The following is an 18,430-nucleotide window of genomic DNA, read 5'->3' as shown; positions in this document are numbered from 1 at the left end:
CCTCTAGTTTTTTCCTAAACCTCAAGAGTATGGGAGGGTCAGCCGTCTGCTAGAAAGAGAGGGAAATGGATCTGGGTTCTAACCACTTCTTAACAGATTTTTGAACAGCCTCCTGTTTTTTAGCCTCTTCTTCATCCCCTCTTCCAGAGGTACTTGGTGCCTCCTATGCCCAGGCCTTTTGCTATATCAGTCTGATTGCCTCTTGGCATTCCCTGTGGCTGGCCAACAGTTCAGCTTTCTCGACTCTAGTAAGTCAGTTGCCATTTGCCCGTCTGTCTTCCAGCTTCTAAAATTTTGTTGCTATCCTCTTCTCCTGGTCTCTTTGATTTTTTAAAAATCTCCTTTCTGTTGTTTTAGTAGAGTTTGTTGGGGGGAGGGAAAACTAAATTATATGTTCAATCCCTCATTTTTATAACAGTCATCCCTGCCTCCATGTCTTTGCACATGGTTTTTCTGCATAGTATATCATGCCATCTGAGGTCCTGGACCTCTCACATCAATCCTTTCATACCATGCTCAGGTCCTGTGTACTCTAAATGCCTTGGCCCTTGCCTAAACACGTTTATTCCTCCTCTCCCCTCTCCCTGCCTCTAGTTCTTGTACTTTACCTGATCGAGTTATTTAGTAGCACGTGAGGATTATAATTATTTGATTACATGTTAGTCTCCTTTACTAGTTATATATAGTGATTCTAATCAGATTTAACAAATTGTTGCATTAGTAGAGGTAATTATTTGATAAGAGAAGACTGATATTTAATAACCATAGCAAAAACACAGCATAACTGGTGACTTCTTTTAGTGTTAAAGTCGTATTATACACAAATACAAGCAGAAGTTTCTAAAATTTTAAGAAGATTGAATCTCTTTAGTATCTTGCTAACAATGTTAAATATTAAGTACTCTTTAAAAGTGATAGTACCAAGATAAACTTCAGTCTTTGTCTGATTTACTGAAAGTTTAGTTTTCTATCTCAAAACAAAAGTTATTTTGGAATAATTTATTGCAAAAACTCACATTTTTATGAAAAATCAACTTATCACATTTGCTCCCTTGACTGCAATGAAATTTAAATCAAGGTAGTACCAGGAGGTGGGACCAGGACATGGACAACAATCATGTTCATGTTAACTTTCTGGTAGTGCTAAGATCTGTCTGATTTTATTAACTAATTCTATGGAGAAAAATTTAGGTGTTTCATTATGTCTATAGGAAATATTATAGAATATACATTTAAGTATAAGGCTCTGATATCCAGTGTAGATAGAGACTTATTTTGTCCTATTTGAGGTAATATGTCTGAACTTAAAACATTTTGAGTTTTAGTACAGAATGATCTAGCATAACCATATAAAAATATCACTGCATTGGAGTTAGGTTCTTTTGGAATATTTTATTCTATCTGTCCTTAGGTACACTGTTCTATTGAAAATCAAAACAATATGCAAATGCACTATTGCTGATGATACTTCAACTTTGACTTTTCAACTGGTTAAATCTATGGTGCTCACAGTAGGATCTATTGTGACTCTTAAAATTATAGAGTCTCAGAGTAGGAAGGGAGCCAAACTTCTGGCCAACTTATTTCAAAAGAGCCTGAGATAGAGCTTGAGATACTATTCATGAATAACTACTTATCTAGTGGCTAGATATCTATACCTCTCTAATTAAAATTCTCTTTTCATGTATTTAACAACTCTTGTGCATCTATCGTGATGTATGAGACAAATACCATTCTAATCCTGTCATGGTATCTTTCCTACATAGATCAGCCATATTTTTACATAGGCTTTCGTTTTAAATAATGTATGGAAGAATGGCCTTTGCATAATGTATGACTTAGCACAGTTCATAATTTGTTTCAGTGGTGGCTCAAAATTGCAAGCACTTTATTTTTGCGATACACATTGTGTTCCTAAATAAAAAACATGCAGGAGACACACAGGTCTTTAATAATTATCATTTATTGTGATCTTATTTATGACTGTCAAGTTCTACAGGAAAGAAACAAACAACCCAAAGATTGAAAGGAACAAATATACTGATGGTGAAATGTTTAATTTTCTTTGATACTTGGTATACATAACATTTCGTCATTGTGTCATTCATCAAACCTGTTCTAATCTGTTTGTTTTTTTTTTTTAACCAAATAAGGGTGTTTAAAGTTGAACTAGGCTTTACTGCCCAGCTGAGTGATCTCAGAACCATTATATGGAGAATGTTACTTTAGAGGAGTGACATGTAGATGCCGCTGGAAAGTACTGCAAGGAGCTGAGAAGTTTTATTTCAGCCATGAGCCATAAGGAAGTTGAGCTATGTAGTTATGTTCCAAGCAGAACTGCTCTGTGGTCTGTGAAAGCTTATATGGCAAAGAAATAAAATTAGAACTGGTGAGGTGTCTATGACTATGAAGCATGATGAGGAAAACTCAGTTATTATCCTAAATAAATTTTACATTAATTTTGTCCAGCACCTTTGGGATCCACCAATGATAATAATAGGTAGAAAGACAATTAAAAAATACAATAACATCAAATTTTAATTACTATTAACTGTTGATTTTTCAAGTCAAAAATTAAGACCTTAAATTCCAAATGTATCAGAAACATCATTACCACCACCACCATTATCAGCAAGCATTTACTATGTGCCTCCTTTGTGTAGAGGGGATCAGAATAGATTTCAGAGCCCCAAGAGTAATTAGGTGGAAGAATGTAATAGCACTTAGTACTCTTTAATCTCATACGGTACAACTGTTTTATAGATGAAGAAACTGATGTACAAAATAATTTCTCTAAATGCATTCTGGTAGTAAACAGTTGAGCTGGAATCCACATAAGAATCCAAACCCCATGCTCTTATTCATTGCATCACCAAATCAGGTCACAGAATCCTCTCTTTGGAAAGTTTTCAAGGATAGTAGTAAATTGCCATCTTAACATTATTGATGTCAATAGCCTGAGAATTTCACCTCACATGCAAGCATGGGATCTGACAACTGCAGTTTCCCTTTCTGTACCAGTTAACCTGTTGTGTGATGATTTCAAGATGTGAATAAAGATCTGGGGCTTAGAGTTTGGCAGGATCTGTCTGAGGTGACTCAAGCTTATTTGTTACTTGTTTCAGGAACAGCATCTGTTGCAGTGGCCGGCATCCTTGCAGCTCTTCGAATAACCAAGAACACACTATCTGATCAAACAATACTGTTCCAAGGAGCTGGAGAGGTACCTGGCTATATACTACTTATATTCTCCTAGACTAATGAACATACATAATTCATTTCAATTTTTCATTAATTTGAATTTTGAGGTATTCCTTCAAATTTTTAGTATATTGCAACTGTAGGTTTTATTGAAATATTCCCAAGTTAAGTATTGAGGCATGTTAATTTTTCGTGGGAGACTTAGTATAGTGGTATAGAAATATTTTTCACAGCTCTAAATTTGTAAGATTATCAGATGGCATCATGGGTTTTTGTTACGCATATTTAAGGTGCCATGCAGGAATAAAAAAGTTTTCAATGTATGATTATATATAAAAGCCTTTAAGTATTTAAGCTAGTATAAGCTGTTATATCTGATACTAACTTTTAGTATCCTCCAGTGTCACATACAAAAGTTTTCTTAATTTGACTCACAATTCAATGTGCACATATATAACTATATACAAGTTTTTAAGAAAAAAATATTTTGAATTGGCAACTCATCAGGCATTATAACTGTTCACATGCAAAAGAACCAAAACATTTTAAATTGTTGGAAGGAAATGGTAGCAAGACAAAATTATGCTGTTTTATCTTTTTCTATAAGTTAATCATTTGAAAGAAGAAAACTAGACTCCCATAATAATAATTCACCCCCAAAATAGAAATTAAAATGTCATTTGAGTTTGAGCTTCCTGTGAGAAAACTGCCAAATTCTGTTTAGAATTATAGAATATTATAAATAGAGACATACTTTGTGGCTATATATATTTTAAGAAGCTTTAAATTTTCAAATGTAATATGACTATGAATAAATGTATTACACTGGTAGAAATTGTATATATTGTGTTGGTTTTGATTTTACTTGTTCTTAAAATAAAATAAAATACATGAAGCTAGAATTTAAATGCCAAGATATAAACATGGAAAGTATTCAGAATGTAAATCACAAATTCATTTTCACATTGAAATAAAAAACAAGGCTAAATTACAGCTCATTAAAATTTGAGTTTTTTATTTCTGTGGATTGTTACATGCTGTACTTAATTTTGGTAAACGTCTTATTTGAATTTCCAAACAGTTTTGATGAGTGGCACAGGCCAGTTCCTGATCCTCAGTCGGGCAGAGGTGTTCATGGTTGGATGATTTAAAACTGGCACTTGTTTCTCCCTGAAAAGTTTTGGAAATTTCACAGATTATCACAAAGTTTATCAGATACTGAAGAGGTTGATTCCTTTAATCTTGCAAGAAATTTCACAGTACTTTCTTTGTCCAAATTAAGAGAGTAGATAAATGCTTGGGAACACAGATTTCGTGTGTTTCATTCTATTGCCTAATTGGTCAAGTTCCCATCCAAGTGACCAGGCTTCATTCTTCAAATTCAATTAAAGGAGCTTGAACTCAACAATAAACAATATAATCCAATAAGCAAGGTTGACCAGTTCATTATTTTAAGTTCAATATTTTCTTGTTGGAGAAAATCTTAATTGTATTGATGGGATTAAAGATACTGACAATCAAAGATATCACTGGTTTATCTGGGTAAATATCAAGCCACATAATGGTTCTGTTGTAATAGGAAGAGTAATTGTCATTTAGCTTAACCCAAATGTGACAAAAATACTTTGCTCCCAGTATAAATGAATGAATATAACTCTTTAGGTCAATAGACAGGGCTGTTTTGTACTTTCTTTAACAAAGACAAAGTGGGGTGAAATGTAACTCTTGATAAGATGTTACGTGGAACAACTTTTAAAATTTTGTTTTCATAACCTCTTTCTCAGGCTGCCTTAGGGATTGCACACCTGATTGTTATGGCCATGGAAAAAGAAGGTTTACCAAAGGAGAAAGCCATAAAAAAGATATGGTTGGTTGATTCAAAAGGATTAATAGTTAAGGTAAGAATTTGTCATTTTTTAACCAAAATAAAAATCAATATGCCATTCCGGATGCCCGTCTCAATGACTACTGCTATTTCCACTCACCCGACCCCCAACACTGTGTTAAAAGAGTAGCCATTATACATGAATGGCCATGTCATTACAGTAACAATGATGCTCTTTGGAATAAAGAAGAAGACTATGGCTCAGCGATAGAATCCATCTGTGATGGGAGTAGGCTCCGTGAAACTCTATAGCTTGTCAGTTCACTTGAATTAGTTTAGTTTCCAAGTGAGGCAATTTGATACTGAAACAGATGAAACCCCTAGGTTTGGCTCCTTTTATTAAGGGCTATCTGTCAAATTGTACACTAGCAGGAAAGAAAGGAGGAAAAAAGATGAAATAGCTACTCTCTTATCTGCTAACTTTCTCTCAACCAAATTCTTGAGAGTTTGAATGGGAATTCCTGAGAAGGGCTTTAATAAATGGGCTGTTCAGTGTTAACTTACTTGAGCTTATTTCCCCAGCTTTAGTAGAGATAATAGTACCTACTTCATAGGGTTCTTGTGAGAACTAAATAAGACGAGGTAGGTGACCATGTTGCTACATAGTTATAAGGCGTTATTACTTATACCATCTGTGCACATCAATCTTTCTTCCTTAAACTGCTAGAAAAAATACATGTAAATCCTCTTTCTACACGAAGATTTTAAAATCTTTTTAAATTTTAAATTTGTTTTAAAAATAACCAGTAATAAGCAGTGAAAAAAATAACTAGTGATGAGCAGAAATTTAATACAGAAACAAATGTGAATGTGTACAAACTTTCTGGAAAACTGTTTTATATGTATCCAGAGCTTCAGAAATTTATGCTTCTGATACGATAGTTTCCATTCTAAGACTCTATCCTATAGAGATAGAGATGTGTACAATGTTTTATGTTTGAGGATATTATCACAGCATTATTTACAACAGTGATATGTTTTATCATACATTAATTATAATAGTGATATGTTATACTTACCTAATAAAGGATAATTGTGTATTAAATTATGGGATAGCCACATGAGTATAATATACAGGCTTAAAGTTGTTTTCAAAGAACTATAAATAACATTAAAGGATTAATAATATAATGTTAGATGAAAAAAGGAAAACACCATAATATATGTAATTAGTTTTTTAAAAAATTGAGTTGCATATCAAACTCATAGAAGGAAATGCATAGAAGGAAATGCATCAAATACATATTACTTTAAAACTTATATTATCTTTATTGCCTTTCTGTATATTCCAAATTCTCCTTAGTAATTGTGTTCCTTTAGAGAGAGAAAAATATATCTTAAAATTAAGATAGACAAATTTTGCCTTAAATGAAGAAAAACTATATACATAACTTTTTGTAGCAAATGAGTATCTATAATACAGTGAAACAGGACAGCAAGTACTTTTACAACATCTCCTGAGAACTAAATAATAATCATTTTATTAACTTGCAATGTAATTGTTTGTAATATATTAAAAAACATAATGTTTAAAATTTCTTAAGAATTGCTATTGCTTTGAAGAATCAGCATAACCATAAAAAGTTGTATACTGTGGCCACACGATGTATATTGTGGTTCTGAAATAAGAACATTTCCTGAATGAAATTGCCTATGGATCAGGCATTGTACTAGACTCTGGGGACACAATAAGGCCCTTGATCTCAGGAGACTCACAGCCTAGTGGGAAAAACTCAAACAAGCCAAGAGTTACAATTCTACATGAAAATGCTATAGAAACATGTCCTTGGTGCCAGGGGCACATGGAGATGATGCTCCCAACTGCACTAAAGAGAATACTGGGAATGCTGAGGAAGGTTCCAAGACAAGACATCTCTTTAGCTGAGTTTTAAAGGAAGAGTTAGGAGTTTATCTGGAGTCTCCATAGATATCTTAAACTTCTTATATTCAGAACTCAAACTAGGGAAGTAGAATGGCAAGTTCACTGTGAGATCTTGATTGGAGCTAAGGATCATGTCTTTCCTTTCTTTATATCTTCAAAGCCCTACATAGCTAGTACATAACTGACAATAAATTTTTTGTTAATAAATGAATTAACTAGTGAATGGCCTTTCAGGCAGAAGAACAGCATTTGCAAAAGAAAACATTTTGGTATAGGAGACATTTAAGGATTAGGTTTGAAAGGAAGCAGATGACAGGCGACCAAGGCTCTTCTAATTCCTGAAAATGAGCAACTGAAGAAACTTCCGCAGAGGAGGTTTGCCTCTTGTCACTCTGATGACCTTGTGGAGGATGATTGAAATGAGATGAAACTGAGAGAAGGAAATAGTTACAAAGCCGTTGCAGTAAGACAGGTGAAATTAGTTGGGCCTGAGATAAAGCAGTGACTATGGGAGTGAGTGAAAGAATTTTGATTCACTAGGTATTTAGGAAATAGGACTGGCACACTTAGTAACCAAGTAAATATGGAGAAGGAGTAGGGTAGAGTAGAGGAAGGAATCTAGCAAGACTCCTTGGGTGTCTAGATAAGTGATACGGCCACTCATGTAGAAAAGGAATAAAGAATATCCAGTTTAAGGGCAAGATAATGAGATTGGTTTTGGACATGATAGCAAGTTTAAGGTGCCAGTGGAGACCTCAGATAGAGATGTCCCCTTGGCAATTGGAGACGCAAGACTGATGCTCAGGATAAGGGTCTGAGCTCCTGGAGGTAGAGGCTTGGGGTCATCAGCATGTAAATAGTTGGAACCATGGAAAAAGCTACACAAATTGTGCTGTACTTAGGGGTGTAATATATTCAAGAATCCAAGATGGTGCAGGTCTATGATTGTGGTTTTCTTTTGTGCTTTCTAATAACATTTTTATGTGAAATCTTCATACAAAATATAGATTTCAGCATCTTGAATTATGTTAACATAGACTTACTGAACTGAGACTCCAAATTCCATGGATTACAATACTTGGAATAACTGTGAAGCTGTTCCCGAGACCTCATCAGTCACTCTCACTTCATGTCTTTTCCTTGCCAAGATACAGAACTGCGTGCGTTCTGCTTGCCAAGATCAAGTTACGTTTTAAAAGGTTGTTATATATTTAATAGCTTGTGTACTATTTAATGTAAAAGAAACGTATGAAGCTTCTATTAACCACTTTTTCTTTCTTTGACTTTAAAAAGTCAAAATTATTGTTGATTTTTGTTGCAGAACTAATAAATCTTAGAATGACTAGTAAATTAGTATAATCTTGATTTCAATTTTACATGATTTTTTTGTATTCATTATCCTTTATTCTTAGTACTTTTAAACCTCTCCTGAGAACCAATAATAATCATTTTTAATTTTATTAACTTGTAATTGTTTACAGTATCTAAAAAATATCATAAAGTGTGAAATAAAAATTTTGTTAGTCAAACTCCTTCACTCTTTAAAGACGTAAAACCAAAAAAACTGAAAAGTAAACCATGAGATGAGCTCATTTATGGAGTGATATCATCACCGGAAGAGATAATTATTATTCTAACGTGTTTTCTATTTCAACATCACATCTGTAGCATTTTCCATCATTTACCTTATATCCATATGTGCAATAGAATGAGTTCATGCTATAAATATCAATATTTTAAATAATTCATCAATATCAGTAAGACTGAAATTATTTGGTCACGGATAAAACTCAAATATCTTAGTTTAGTATTTTATAGCAAGAAACAATTGACATATCTAGTTAGCCAACTAATATTAACACATTTTAATATAAATAAGCCAATACTTGGTTTAAAAGAAATCCTTCCAAAATAAAAATTAGAAGGAAAATAAATACAGTAAAGAAGGAATGAAAAAGGCGCGTTGCTGGTATGACTGGTATTTGCATTTCACAATGATAATCTGAAGCATTTTCAAGGAGGACAAGAAACCACAGAACAAACCGATCCAGACTTAATCTTAAATAAATCTTAATCCTTAAATAAATGCATGTTGGTTTTCACTAATAAACGAAATTAATGCTAAAACAGAAAACTCAAAATAAAAAGTAGAGTATTAATAGACATTATGAAGGATAGACATCATCTAGCCCAGAATAAGAGTACAGAATTTTGTTTTGATTTTAGTTTTATTTTGTTCTGTTTTAAATAGTTCTGTTTTCAATTATTTTAATCATTATTTTCTTTTTTTTGCTTTGTGGTTAAATGTTTTTGGTTCCTGTACAAAGAGATAGTGACTGCAGGTATTTTGTATGTTGTAAGAATACTTTGACAATACAGTTATTTCCTTCCTGAGAGCTTAGCTTTTAGGTCTAGGACTTGAAACTCCGTGCTGTATAGAAAAAGTTTTCCTTTCCTCCAGACTTTATCAGAATTTCAGCCGGTGATACTATCACCACCTTGAATGATAGTTAATACCTTTCAAACACTGTGGTTTAAACAAAAATTCTAACTCCTGAGAGACTTTGAAGCTTGGTGAAAAGTATCTGGCTTGATTTTTTTCTCCCTCTTTTCCGTTATGATCAATGTATATGTATGTATTAAAAAGAACAGAATCATTTAGACAGTCAGAAAATTACAGATACTGATTTTTAGCAATACAAAATTAAATGTTGATGGAGTTAACCACCTATTATCTTAAATTATGACCATTCTGCACCCCTTGTTATTCTCAACATGGAAAATACTTTTGTCACATCATTTATCTTCTTTTAATCTGCCCTGAGATGAAGAAATGTAGCTCTGGCTCTCTAAGAAGTGCACCCACCGGCATTGCGAGTATTGCAGTGAAGTGTTGCTGACACTGTGCCAGGAAGGCCCTGTCTACAGATCCAAAGAGGGGCCAGATTCAGCTCTGATGAACTGATGACTTGACAACAAAAACAGGCCAGTAAATGGGCAGGTTGTCCGAGCAGGCATGGATTCAGGGTAGGCACTTGTGGAAAAGTTCTTCTAGTGCTTGTGTGTAGAAAGGAATACATTTATCAGTGGCAATCTATCATTAACTTTTTATACCTATTCTGAGTCATGGAATGCTAGCCAAAATCTTGCCAATCTTTGCCACCTATCCTCCCCACCCCTACCAGAACACATGTGCTTTTTGAAAAAGGTAGTAATTCAGTATGGTTGTATCTTCTATCCTGTACAGCACAAAATAAGGAGGGAGGGGAGATTAAAGAAATAATAACATTCAAAAGAAATTCCCAGCTGTCCGTAACACATTTGGTGTAATTAGAGATTCTCAAGAAAAAACAAAACACCATAGAATTTGGGATTTCTGAGAAAAGAAGTGTCCACATGCACTTTGCCAAAAAAAGGGCAAAAAGCATTTCAGCAAGGGATCCTGAAAAGGAAGAATGAAGGGGAAAGAAATCTTCTATATCCATATCCAACTGAGGTGATTGGCATAAAGAATATGGATTCCAAATTAAATTTTGAAAAAAGGAGAAAAATGAGCCATTGGTACAGAAAAGAGAAGCCCAAAGGTAAAGGCAGTTGCCTTAATATTGCCAGATCTAGAGAAGGTCACATTCCAAGTTTTTAAATCTAAACCAGACCATCGCATCAGCTTTAAAAATGGTATAGAAAATACTTGGGAGACCTTTGTGTTTGTCTTTTGATTCTTCTGTTTTTGACAAGTGCAGCCCTTCAGCAATGCTAGTATTACCATTTCGTGATTCCTGGCCTTCTTTTCAGTATTCTCTCATCATTCCTAAGTCACCACCAAGAATCAAGCCTTTGGGGGTGAGACTGGGTAATTTATGTTTCTTACTAGATGGATGTCTTCTGGCCAAGTTCTGGCTTCAGTGGCTGGGAGCTGCCAGTGCTGTTACTATGATTAATAAAGTAAGATGTTCATGATAAAAGCATACATCTTTTCCTTTCATGCAATGTTTATCTCTCTTCTTTATGATTTGCTTCTCATTCCAGGAAACTCAGGAGGTTTAAACCACATTAAATATTTTTCATTTTATCTTAGGTTGTCAGCCAAAAAAGCAGTATTAGAAACCTGTGATTGCTAACTTACATTATTCTGTAGCTTTCCTTCTTTAAAACTCATCATTTTATACTTTTTTTAAAACATACAATATTCCTCTTTAAAATGCATCTGGTAGAGATCTGATAAATCCTTTAGTGCAGTGATTCTCCAAACTGGCTAATCATGCTAATCACCTGGGAAGCTTTAGAAAAAAGTACACGCAGACCTCATCCTGGAATTGACTTAGAATATCGGAATCTGTTTTTCCTCAGGTGAGTCTGGTATTCAGTTAGCTTTGCAAAGCACAGATCTGGTTCGTTTTCATCAGCACTGTCATCATCACCAATCCAAACCATTTTTGAGGTGGAGATACCAACATCCATGGAAGTATCAAAGGAGTTGCCCAAGGTCATGAGTGAATGGAAGGGCCTAAGGACTCTGCTATCCTGAGCCTTAGTCCTATGTTCTAGTTCCAACATTTTTAGATGGCATTTTCTGTGTCTAACTGGGGAGCTTTTCTTTACTTTTCTGAATATCATTAAAAGTTTTCAGATGTAACATAAATTTATTTGCTGTTAGCTATTAGAATGCATTCTGCTATTAGTTATTTATTCATATCCCTAGCCAACAAAATTTATCACAAACTAATGATATATTGACAACAGTCAGTTATGAGGACAACATGATACAAATCATTTTAAAGCTTTAAAATTTACTGTTTTGGATAATCTGGGACACTGCACTCAGGAAAATATTTTGAATCATTGAATTAAGAAAATGGGGATTATGTCTGTCTCACTTTCAGATTATTCAACATCTTTTAAATTCATTTCACGTTATGGATGTGTAGGTCCACATTCAGTATCAATAGATAAGACCCTCCTCTCTTACTTACTTGCTACTCGTAGCAGCAGTATAATTCATATTGTGCCAGGTTGAATTTGGTTATTTCACCTGCTAGTAAAATAATTTCTGAGACTTTTACTCTTATGCTAGTTTTATTTCCTCATGTGGGAGGCTATTTTTTGGCTTCGTAATCTAACGAAAATGAATAGATTTTCATTTTTATGGAAATCGTAGGCAAATTTATTTTAAACTATATACCAGACTCAGTTTGGGTATATTTTCATTGTCATGTTGTTTGTCATAGTCGAATGGTCAAGAACTAGTTGTTTTCATAGACTGGGAACACCCGGATGCTTTCAGCAAGCCTTCACTGTGAGCTACTAATTCTTCTATTTCATGCTGTGGGCCATGCTGTTTTACCATGGATTGTGTGGCATCTTATTGTTTGGTGAGCCCAAGCATTTTTTATTTTTTATTTATTATTTTTTTTTTAAAAGATTTTATTTATTTTCTTTTTCCCCCCAAAGCCCCAGTGGATAGTTGTATGTCGTAGCTGCACATCCTTATAGTTGCTGTATGTGGGACTAGGCCTCAGGATGAACGGAGAAGTGGTGCCTCGATGCGCACGCGGGATCCGAACCCGGGCCACCAGCATCGCAGCGCGCACACTTAACCACCAAGCCACAGGGCCGGCCCAACCAAGCATTTTTTAAAATAAACAAATCTGTGGCATATTTTCCTCTTAAGAAAATTTTTAGTATTTCTTATTCCTATGCTGTTAATAATCCTGAAAATCTTATATTTGTTCTTTTCTCTCACAATTCTCTTAGTGGGGTTTCTGCTTTCTATTTCAAAGTAAACCACAGGTAAAGATTAATTATAATATTTTACTGTTATTAAAGAAGAAAACATGATACTAGCTTCATTAATCTAAGATCGAAAGCAAGGTCTAGAAAGTGTGGTAATTCCTTCACCATATTCAACATTGGTTGTTCCTTTGATGGAGTAAGGTTTCAGTTCTGTGATATTTAAAGGGTGACAGGAGCATTTGAGAGTTCAGAGTCAAGCCACCTCATTGATTATTGAGAAGAAAGATGGGTTCAATTAGAACAGATTAAAAGCGTTGGGGTTCCTCACCTGGGAAAGGAGACGTGATTCAGGATCTGTTTTCAAATATACTAAAGATTATTTAAGGGCAATGGTACTAAGTTGAACAAAAAAAATTGTTTAAATTGCAGTAAGCAGGAATTTGGTTGGAAATAAAAAAGTAGTTGTTTAAATATAGAAAAATGCTAGAATTTGCATTAAGAATTGGATAGATACTTTTTCTTGGTTTTAATGGTTTGGTCACTGGCCTTCCTGGAAGATAAGGGCTTATTAAGGCAAAGCCTCCTCCTGATTGCATTGTGCTATTTTCAGATATCTAAAATGAAAAGGCTACTAGTCTAAACCCATATATATTAGTTAGATTTTAGGTTAGGCTGCTGTACAAGGAGACTCAAAAACATGGTGACCTAAACAAGATAAAATGTATTTCTTTGTCATGTAACAGAGTAGAGGTAGGCAGACCAGAGACTCAGGCTGTGTCCACCATCCATCTCTGGGTGCAAAGAAGCTTTCCAGTTCTCACTGCCTCCCAGCTAGCTGGGGAGAGAGGGTGGGGAGTGAATTAGGGGAATGTGCCTCCTTCCTTTTTAAAGGTACTGCCCAGAAGTTGCATATATCTCTTCCACTCCATCCTTTTGGCCAGAAAGTAGTCTTAGTCTCATCTCACTCCAGGCTGCAAAGAGGCTAAGAAATACAGTCTCCACCTGGGTGCCCATGTGGTTGGCTAAAACTGGGAAATCTTATTATTAAAAAGGAGAGAATGAAAAAAAAGAAAAAAAAAGAGATTGTACACTTAAAATTTAACAGAGTAAATCTCATATTGTGTTTTTATCACAATAACTTTTTTTAGAAAAAGGAGAGAATGAATATCAAGGGACAATTAGAATTCTCTGCAATAGCATGGAAAAAGCTTTCAATATTTGGATGTAAAAGTAATAAGATACTTAATAAATTTATTGAATTGTATTTGCATAATACGTTATATTTTGTAAGGTGAAAAACCAAAAAGGCCAATAGGGAAACCCTGTTATTCATTTAGTCTTCTCTGAGAGAGATGCATTTTCTCAGCAGCCCTCAAGATTACATAACATTGCATTGAGAAGCTTTTAGCCAGTTTGGAGTAGGTGAATAATTATCCTGAGATCTTGTTTCTCTGTTAGAGAACCTAGCTCACATTAGGCAGGTTCTCTTCTCTGTAAAAACATCCTGAAGAGCAAATCCCTAAACCTTTGAAGAAGTAAGCATCGGGCTGAACTGTGAGGAAAGGTTCTTGTACTACAGATCTGCATTAGCAAGGGAGCTGCTGTTGCTGCTTGTTCGAGAATCAACGTCTCAGCCACAAATAGGAAAGCTGCCAAATATGGTAGCTGCCCCCACCATTACTTAGCACCCACCTGTTAGTGGTGAGCTAGACATTGGAGACTGCCACATCTGCCTGAAAACAAACGCCACCGCCACAACCTTCCAGGAGAGCCACCGCTTCAAGACACTCGTTTCTCCTTCAGGGCCCTGTGAAGGTACTTCATCTTGGTGAGCGCTGTGTTTGAGGCAGAAACCCCAGCTGCACGAGAGTCCTTTGGCCTCAAGTGTACAGGAAGTCATGGTAGAAGCCGTTTGAAATTCTGTGGTATTTGCCATACAGGGCCTAAGATAGATGTTAGTCTAGTTACTCACCTTTACACTTGCAATCTAGTTTATGCATTTCTGGGAAAGAGTAACAAGCCGAAACTATGTCATGTTTAGTTTAGCAGGAAGCTGAAAGTTATTATTCCTGGGAAATATGGCTCCCCAAGCCACAACTTTATTTAGTACCTGTCCTAGAAATTTCATTGTCGTGAGAATGAAAAGAGTCATGAATTTTAGCTTATACTACTTCCAGAAATAGTTCAGAAATAATTTGGTTAAATAAGGTAACTGTCAAATGGTTCCAAATTCTTATTCCTATCCATGACCAGAATTTCTCTCATCTTTCTAATAATGGAAGACTATTTTTTGCCAAATAACTAAGCAGGAATAAGGGCATTGAGGTAGCAGATGTATTGCAAAAGCATTCTTTTCATCAAATCATTTCAGGGAAAGGAGCCTCTTATTCCTAAGCAACAGATAGGAACAAAATTGAGTAAAAAGAAATGGTGGAATATATAATCAAAATTAAACTCACCCTCTGTATCAGTCAGCTATTGCTGTGTTATCAGAAGCCACACAATCTCAGTGACATACAACAATGAGTATTTCTCACGTGCCTGTGGGTCAGATGATGTTGGCTGGGTGGCTTTAAGCTACAGGTTGGGTCCAGGTCGGCTTCACAAGGCTCTCATCCTCCGTGGACCAGCAGACAACCTGGGTCATGCACTTCTAAAGCAATGGCAAACGCACGACAGAGCAAGCAGAAACACTGTTTCCTCTTAAGGCCTGAACTTGGAACTGGTGCACTCTCATTTCAGCCCACACTTTATTGACCAAAGCAAGCCACATGTTCAAATCCAAAGACAAGGGGTAGGAAGCATACCCTGCCTTTTTGTGAAAGGAACTGTGAAGTTACATTGCAAAGAACATTGGTACAGGAAAGGGATGATGAGGAATTGGGGCTTAAATCAAAATGTGAATTATCAAAATATTTCAGGGGAATTCTGTGGCACACCAAATACCTGTTTTCTTGTTTGTGACTAATAAATTATCATTAAGGCTAGCCACTTTTTGCATGCTAGGATGATGCTTAATTAATCTCTGTGATTGAGATATGTAAATGAAATATATTTCCCAGCTGTGAGGATGGGGGCACCAGGTAGCCCCCCCCGAATTTAGTGAGAATTATAAAGATTTCAGTATTGTCATAGATTTTTTATATTATTAAAAGGCAATTTTTAAAAATCTTATAAATGCAAAAGAACCGTTGAGAATATTTAGTGTTTACTCACAAAATCAGTCTAGGTTTAGATCAACTATTTGTTGTTAGATCTATGACTAATTCTAAAAAGGCTGTAATAGATAGGTTTTGTTGAACAATTTGCTGCTTTCTGATAAAAGTAGAAAATGAATTTATATGATTGTTTTGACTAATTTTTTTCTTTAATAAACATGATGAACAAGAATATGGACTAACACTATTTAACCTAATATTACTAGAAACTACAATATTCTCTCCTAAATTGAATATGAAACAGTGAGCTTCAAATTTGATTTTGAATTAAGATTTTTTAAAATTGAGATATAATTGACACATAACATTATATTAATTTCAGATATACAACATAATGATTCGATATTTGTATATATTGCCAAATGATCACCACAATAACTAGTTAATATCTATCACCACACAGTTACAAAATATTTTTTCCTATGATGAGAATTTTTAATATCTACTCTCTTAGCAACTTTCAAATATACAATACAGTATTATTAACTATAGTCACCATGCTGTACATTACATCCCTAGGACTTATTTATTTTATAACTGGAATTTTGTACGTTTTGAACCCCTTCACCCATTTTGCTCAGTTCCCATCCCCTGCCTCTGGCAACTACCAGTCTGTTCTCTGTATCTGTGAGTTCAGTTTTTTGGTTTGTTTTTTTAGATTTCACAAATAAGTGAGATCATGTGGTATATGTCTTTCTCTGTCTGATTTACTTCTCTTAGCATAATACCCTCCAGGTCCATCCATGTTGTCACAAATAGCAAGATTTCCTTCTGTTTTATGGCTGAATAATATTCATTGTATATATACATACCACAGTTTCGTTGTCTGTTTGTTCATCGATGGACACTTAGGTTGCTTCCATGTCTTGACTATTATAAATAATGCTGCAATGAACATGGGGGTGCATATATCTTTTCCAGTTAGTGTTAAATAAGATTATTTTTCACAGCATCTCAAATGTAGTATATTTTTTTTTAGAGTGAAATATTTTTTTTAATTGAGGTCATAATAGTTTATAACATTGTGAAATTTCACTTGTACATTATCATTTGTCAGTCACCATATAAATGCACCCCTTCACCCCTTGTGCCCACCCCCCAAACCCCTTCCCTCTGGTAACCACCAAACTGTTAGAGTGGACTATTTTTTTTTTTTCGTGAGGGAGATCAGCACTGAGCTAACATCTGATGCCAATCCTCCTCTTTTTTGCTGAGGAAGATTGGCCCTGAGCTAACATCTGTGCCCATCTTCCTCTGCTTTATATGGGACGCTGCCACAGCGTGGCTCTACATGTAGCGCATTGGTGCACGCCCAGGATCTGAACCGGTGAACCCCGGGCTGCTGCAGCAGAGCGTGCACACTTAACCACTTGTGCCACTGGGCCAGCCCCTAGAGTGAACTATTTTTGAACCTCATTTTTACTTGGGAGTTAATGCTATCAAATGTAGTATATTTTGATGTGCAAGGAAGAAAAGGTAAGATAATAATCTTTTAAAACCCAGAAATGACTAATGGTGATTTCTCTTCTTAGGAAGCTGTTCTCGCTAATATGTATACTTTTGCCTTTTTGTTTCAAGTAGAAGAGCTCCTTTCAACATTTTTTTGTGAGGCAGGTCTGTGGTGATGAACTTTCTCAGCTTTTGTTTGTCTTGGAAAGCCTTTATTTCTCCTTCATATCTGAAGGATAACTTTGCTAGATAGAGTATTCTTGGCTGACAGTTTTTATCTTTCTATTTTGAGTATGTCATTCCACTCTCTCCTGGCCTGTATAGTTTCTGCTGAGAAATCTGCTGATGGCCTAGAGGGAGTTTCTTTGTAGGTTACTGTCTTTTTTTCCCTGGCTGCCTTTAAAAATCTTTTTCTATCATTGACTTTTGACAGTTTTAATGTCATGTGTTTGGAAAAGGTCTTTTTATGTTGCGATAATTAGGTGTTCTTTTAGCTTTATGGACTTGTATATCTAATTCCTTTCCCAGGTTTGGAAATTCTCAGCTATTATTTCTTTAAATAAGTTTTCTGCTCCCTTCTTCCTCTCTTCTCTTACTGGGATACCCATTATCCTTATGTTACCTTTTTCTAATGGAGTCAAATGATTCTTATAGAGTTTTTTCATTTTTAAAAAAATTTTAGTTCTCCTCTTCTACCTAAATCATTTCTAGATTTCTGTCTTAAAGCTCACTAATTCTTCTTCCATATGGTCTGCTCTATGTTCATTGTTTTCTACTGCATTGTTCATCTCATTTATTGAGTTCTTCAGCTCCAGAATTTCTCTTTGATTCTTTTTTAGAGTTTCAATCTCTTTGGTAAAGTATTCGTTCTGTTCATTAATTTTATTCCTGAGCTCATTGAACTGCATTTCTGAGTTTTCTTGTAGCCTGTTGAGTTTCTTCATGACAGCTATTTTGAATTCTCTATCAGTTAGATCACAATTTTTCTTGACTTCAAGTTTGGTTTCTGGAGTGTTGTGTTTTGTGTGTGTGTGCAATATCGTGTTACTGTGATTTTTCATG

At 35.1% G+C, this 18,430-nt stretch overlaps 1 protein-coding gene across 3 annotated transcripts in view; it reads left to right on the top strand.

Annotated features, from left to right (window-relative positions):
- The window catches only part of ME1 (malic enzyme 1), a 191,427-nt gene that overhangs the window by 154,622 nt on the left and 18,375 nt on the right, over positions 1-18,430 (top strand). For all 3 annotated transcript variants that reach the window (XM_004422071.2, XM_087443832.1, XM_087443833.1), the window contains exons 8-9: positions 3,126-3,223; positions 4,986-5,099. In XM_004422071.2, coding sequence (XP_004422128.1) covers positions 3,126-3,223; positions 4,986-5,099 — 212 coding nt within the window. The remainder of the gene's footprint in view (positions 1-3,125; positions 3,224-4,985; positions 5,100-18,430) is intronic.

Source organism: Ceratotherium simum, chromosome 19 (genome assembly GCF_057802395.1).
Source record: "Ceratotherium simum simum isolate JZ-2026a chromosome 19, ASM5780239v1, whole genome shotgun sequence".
NCBI classification, from domain to species: Eukaryota; Metazoa; Chordata; class Mammalia; order Perissodactyla; family Rhinocerotidae; genus Ceratotherium; species Ceratotherium simum.
The sequence above is the reverse complement of the archived record's forward strand: the minus strand, read 5'-3'. Positions and strand labels throughout refer to the sequence as shown.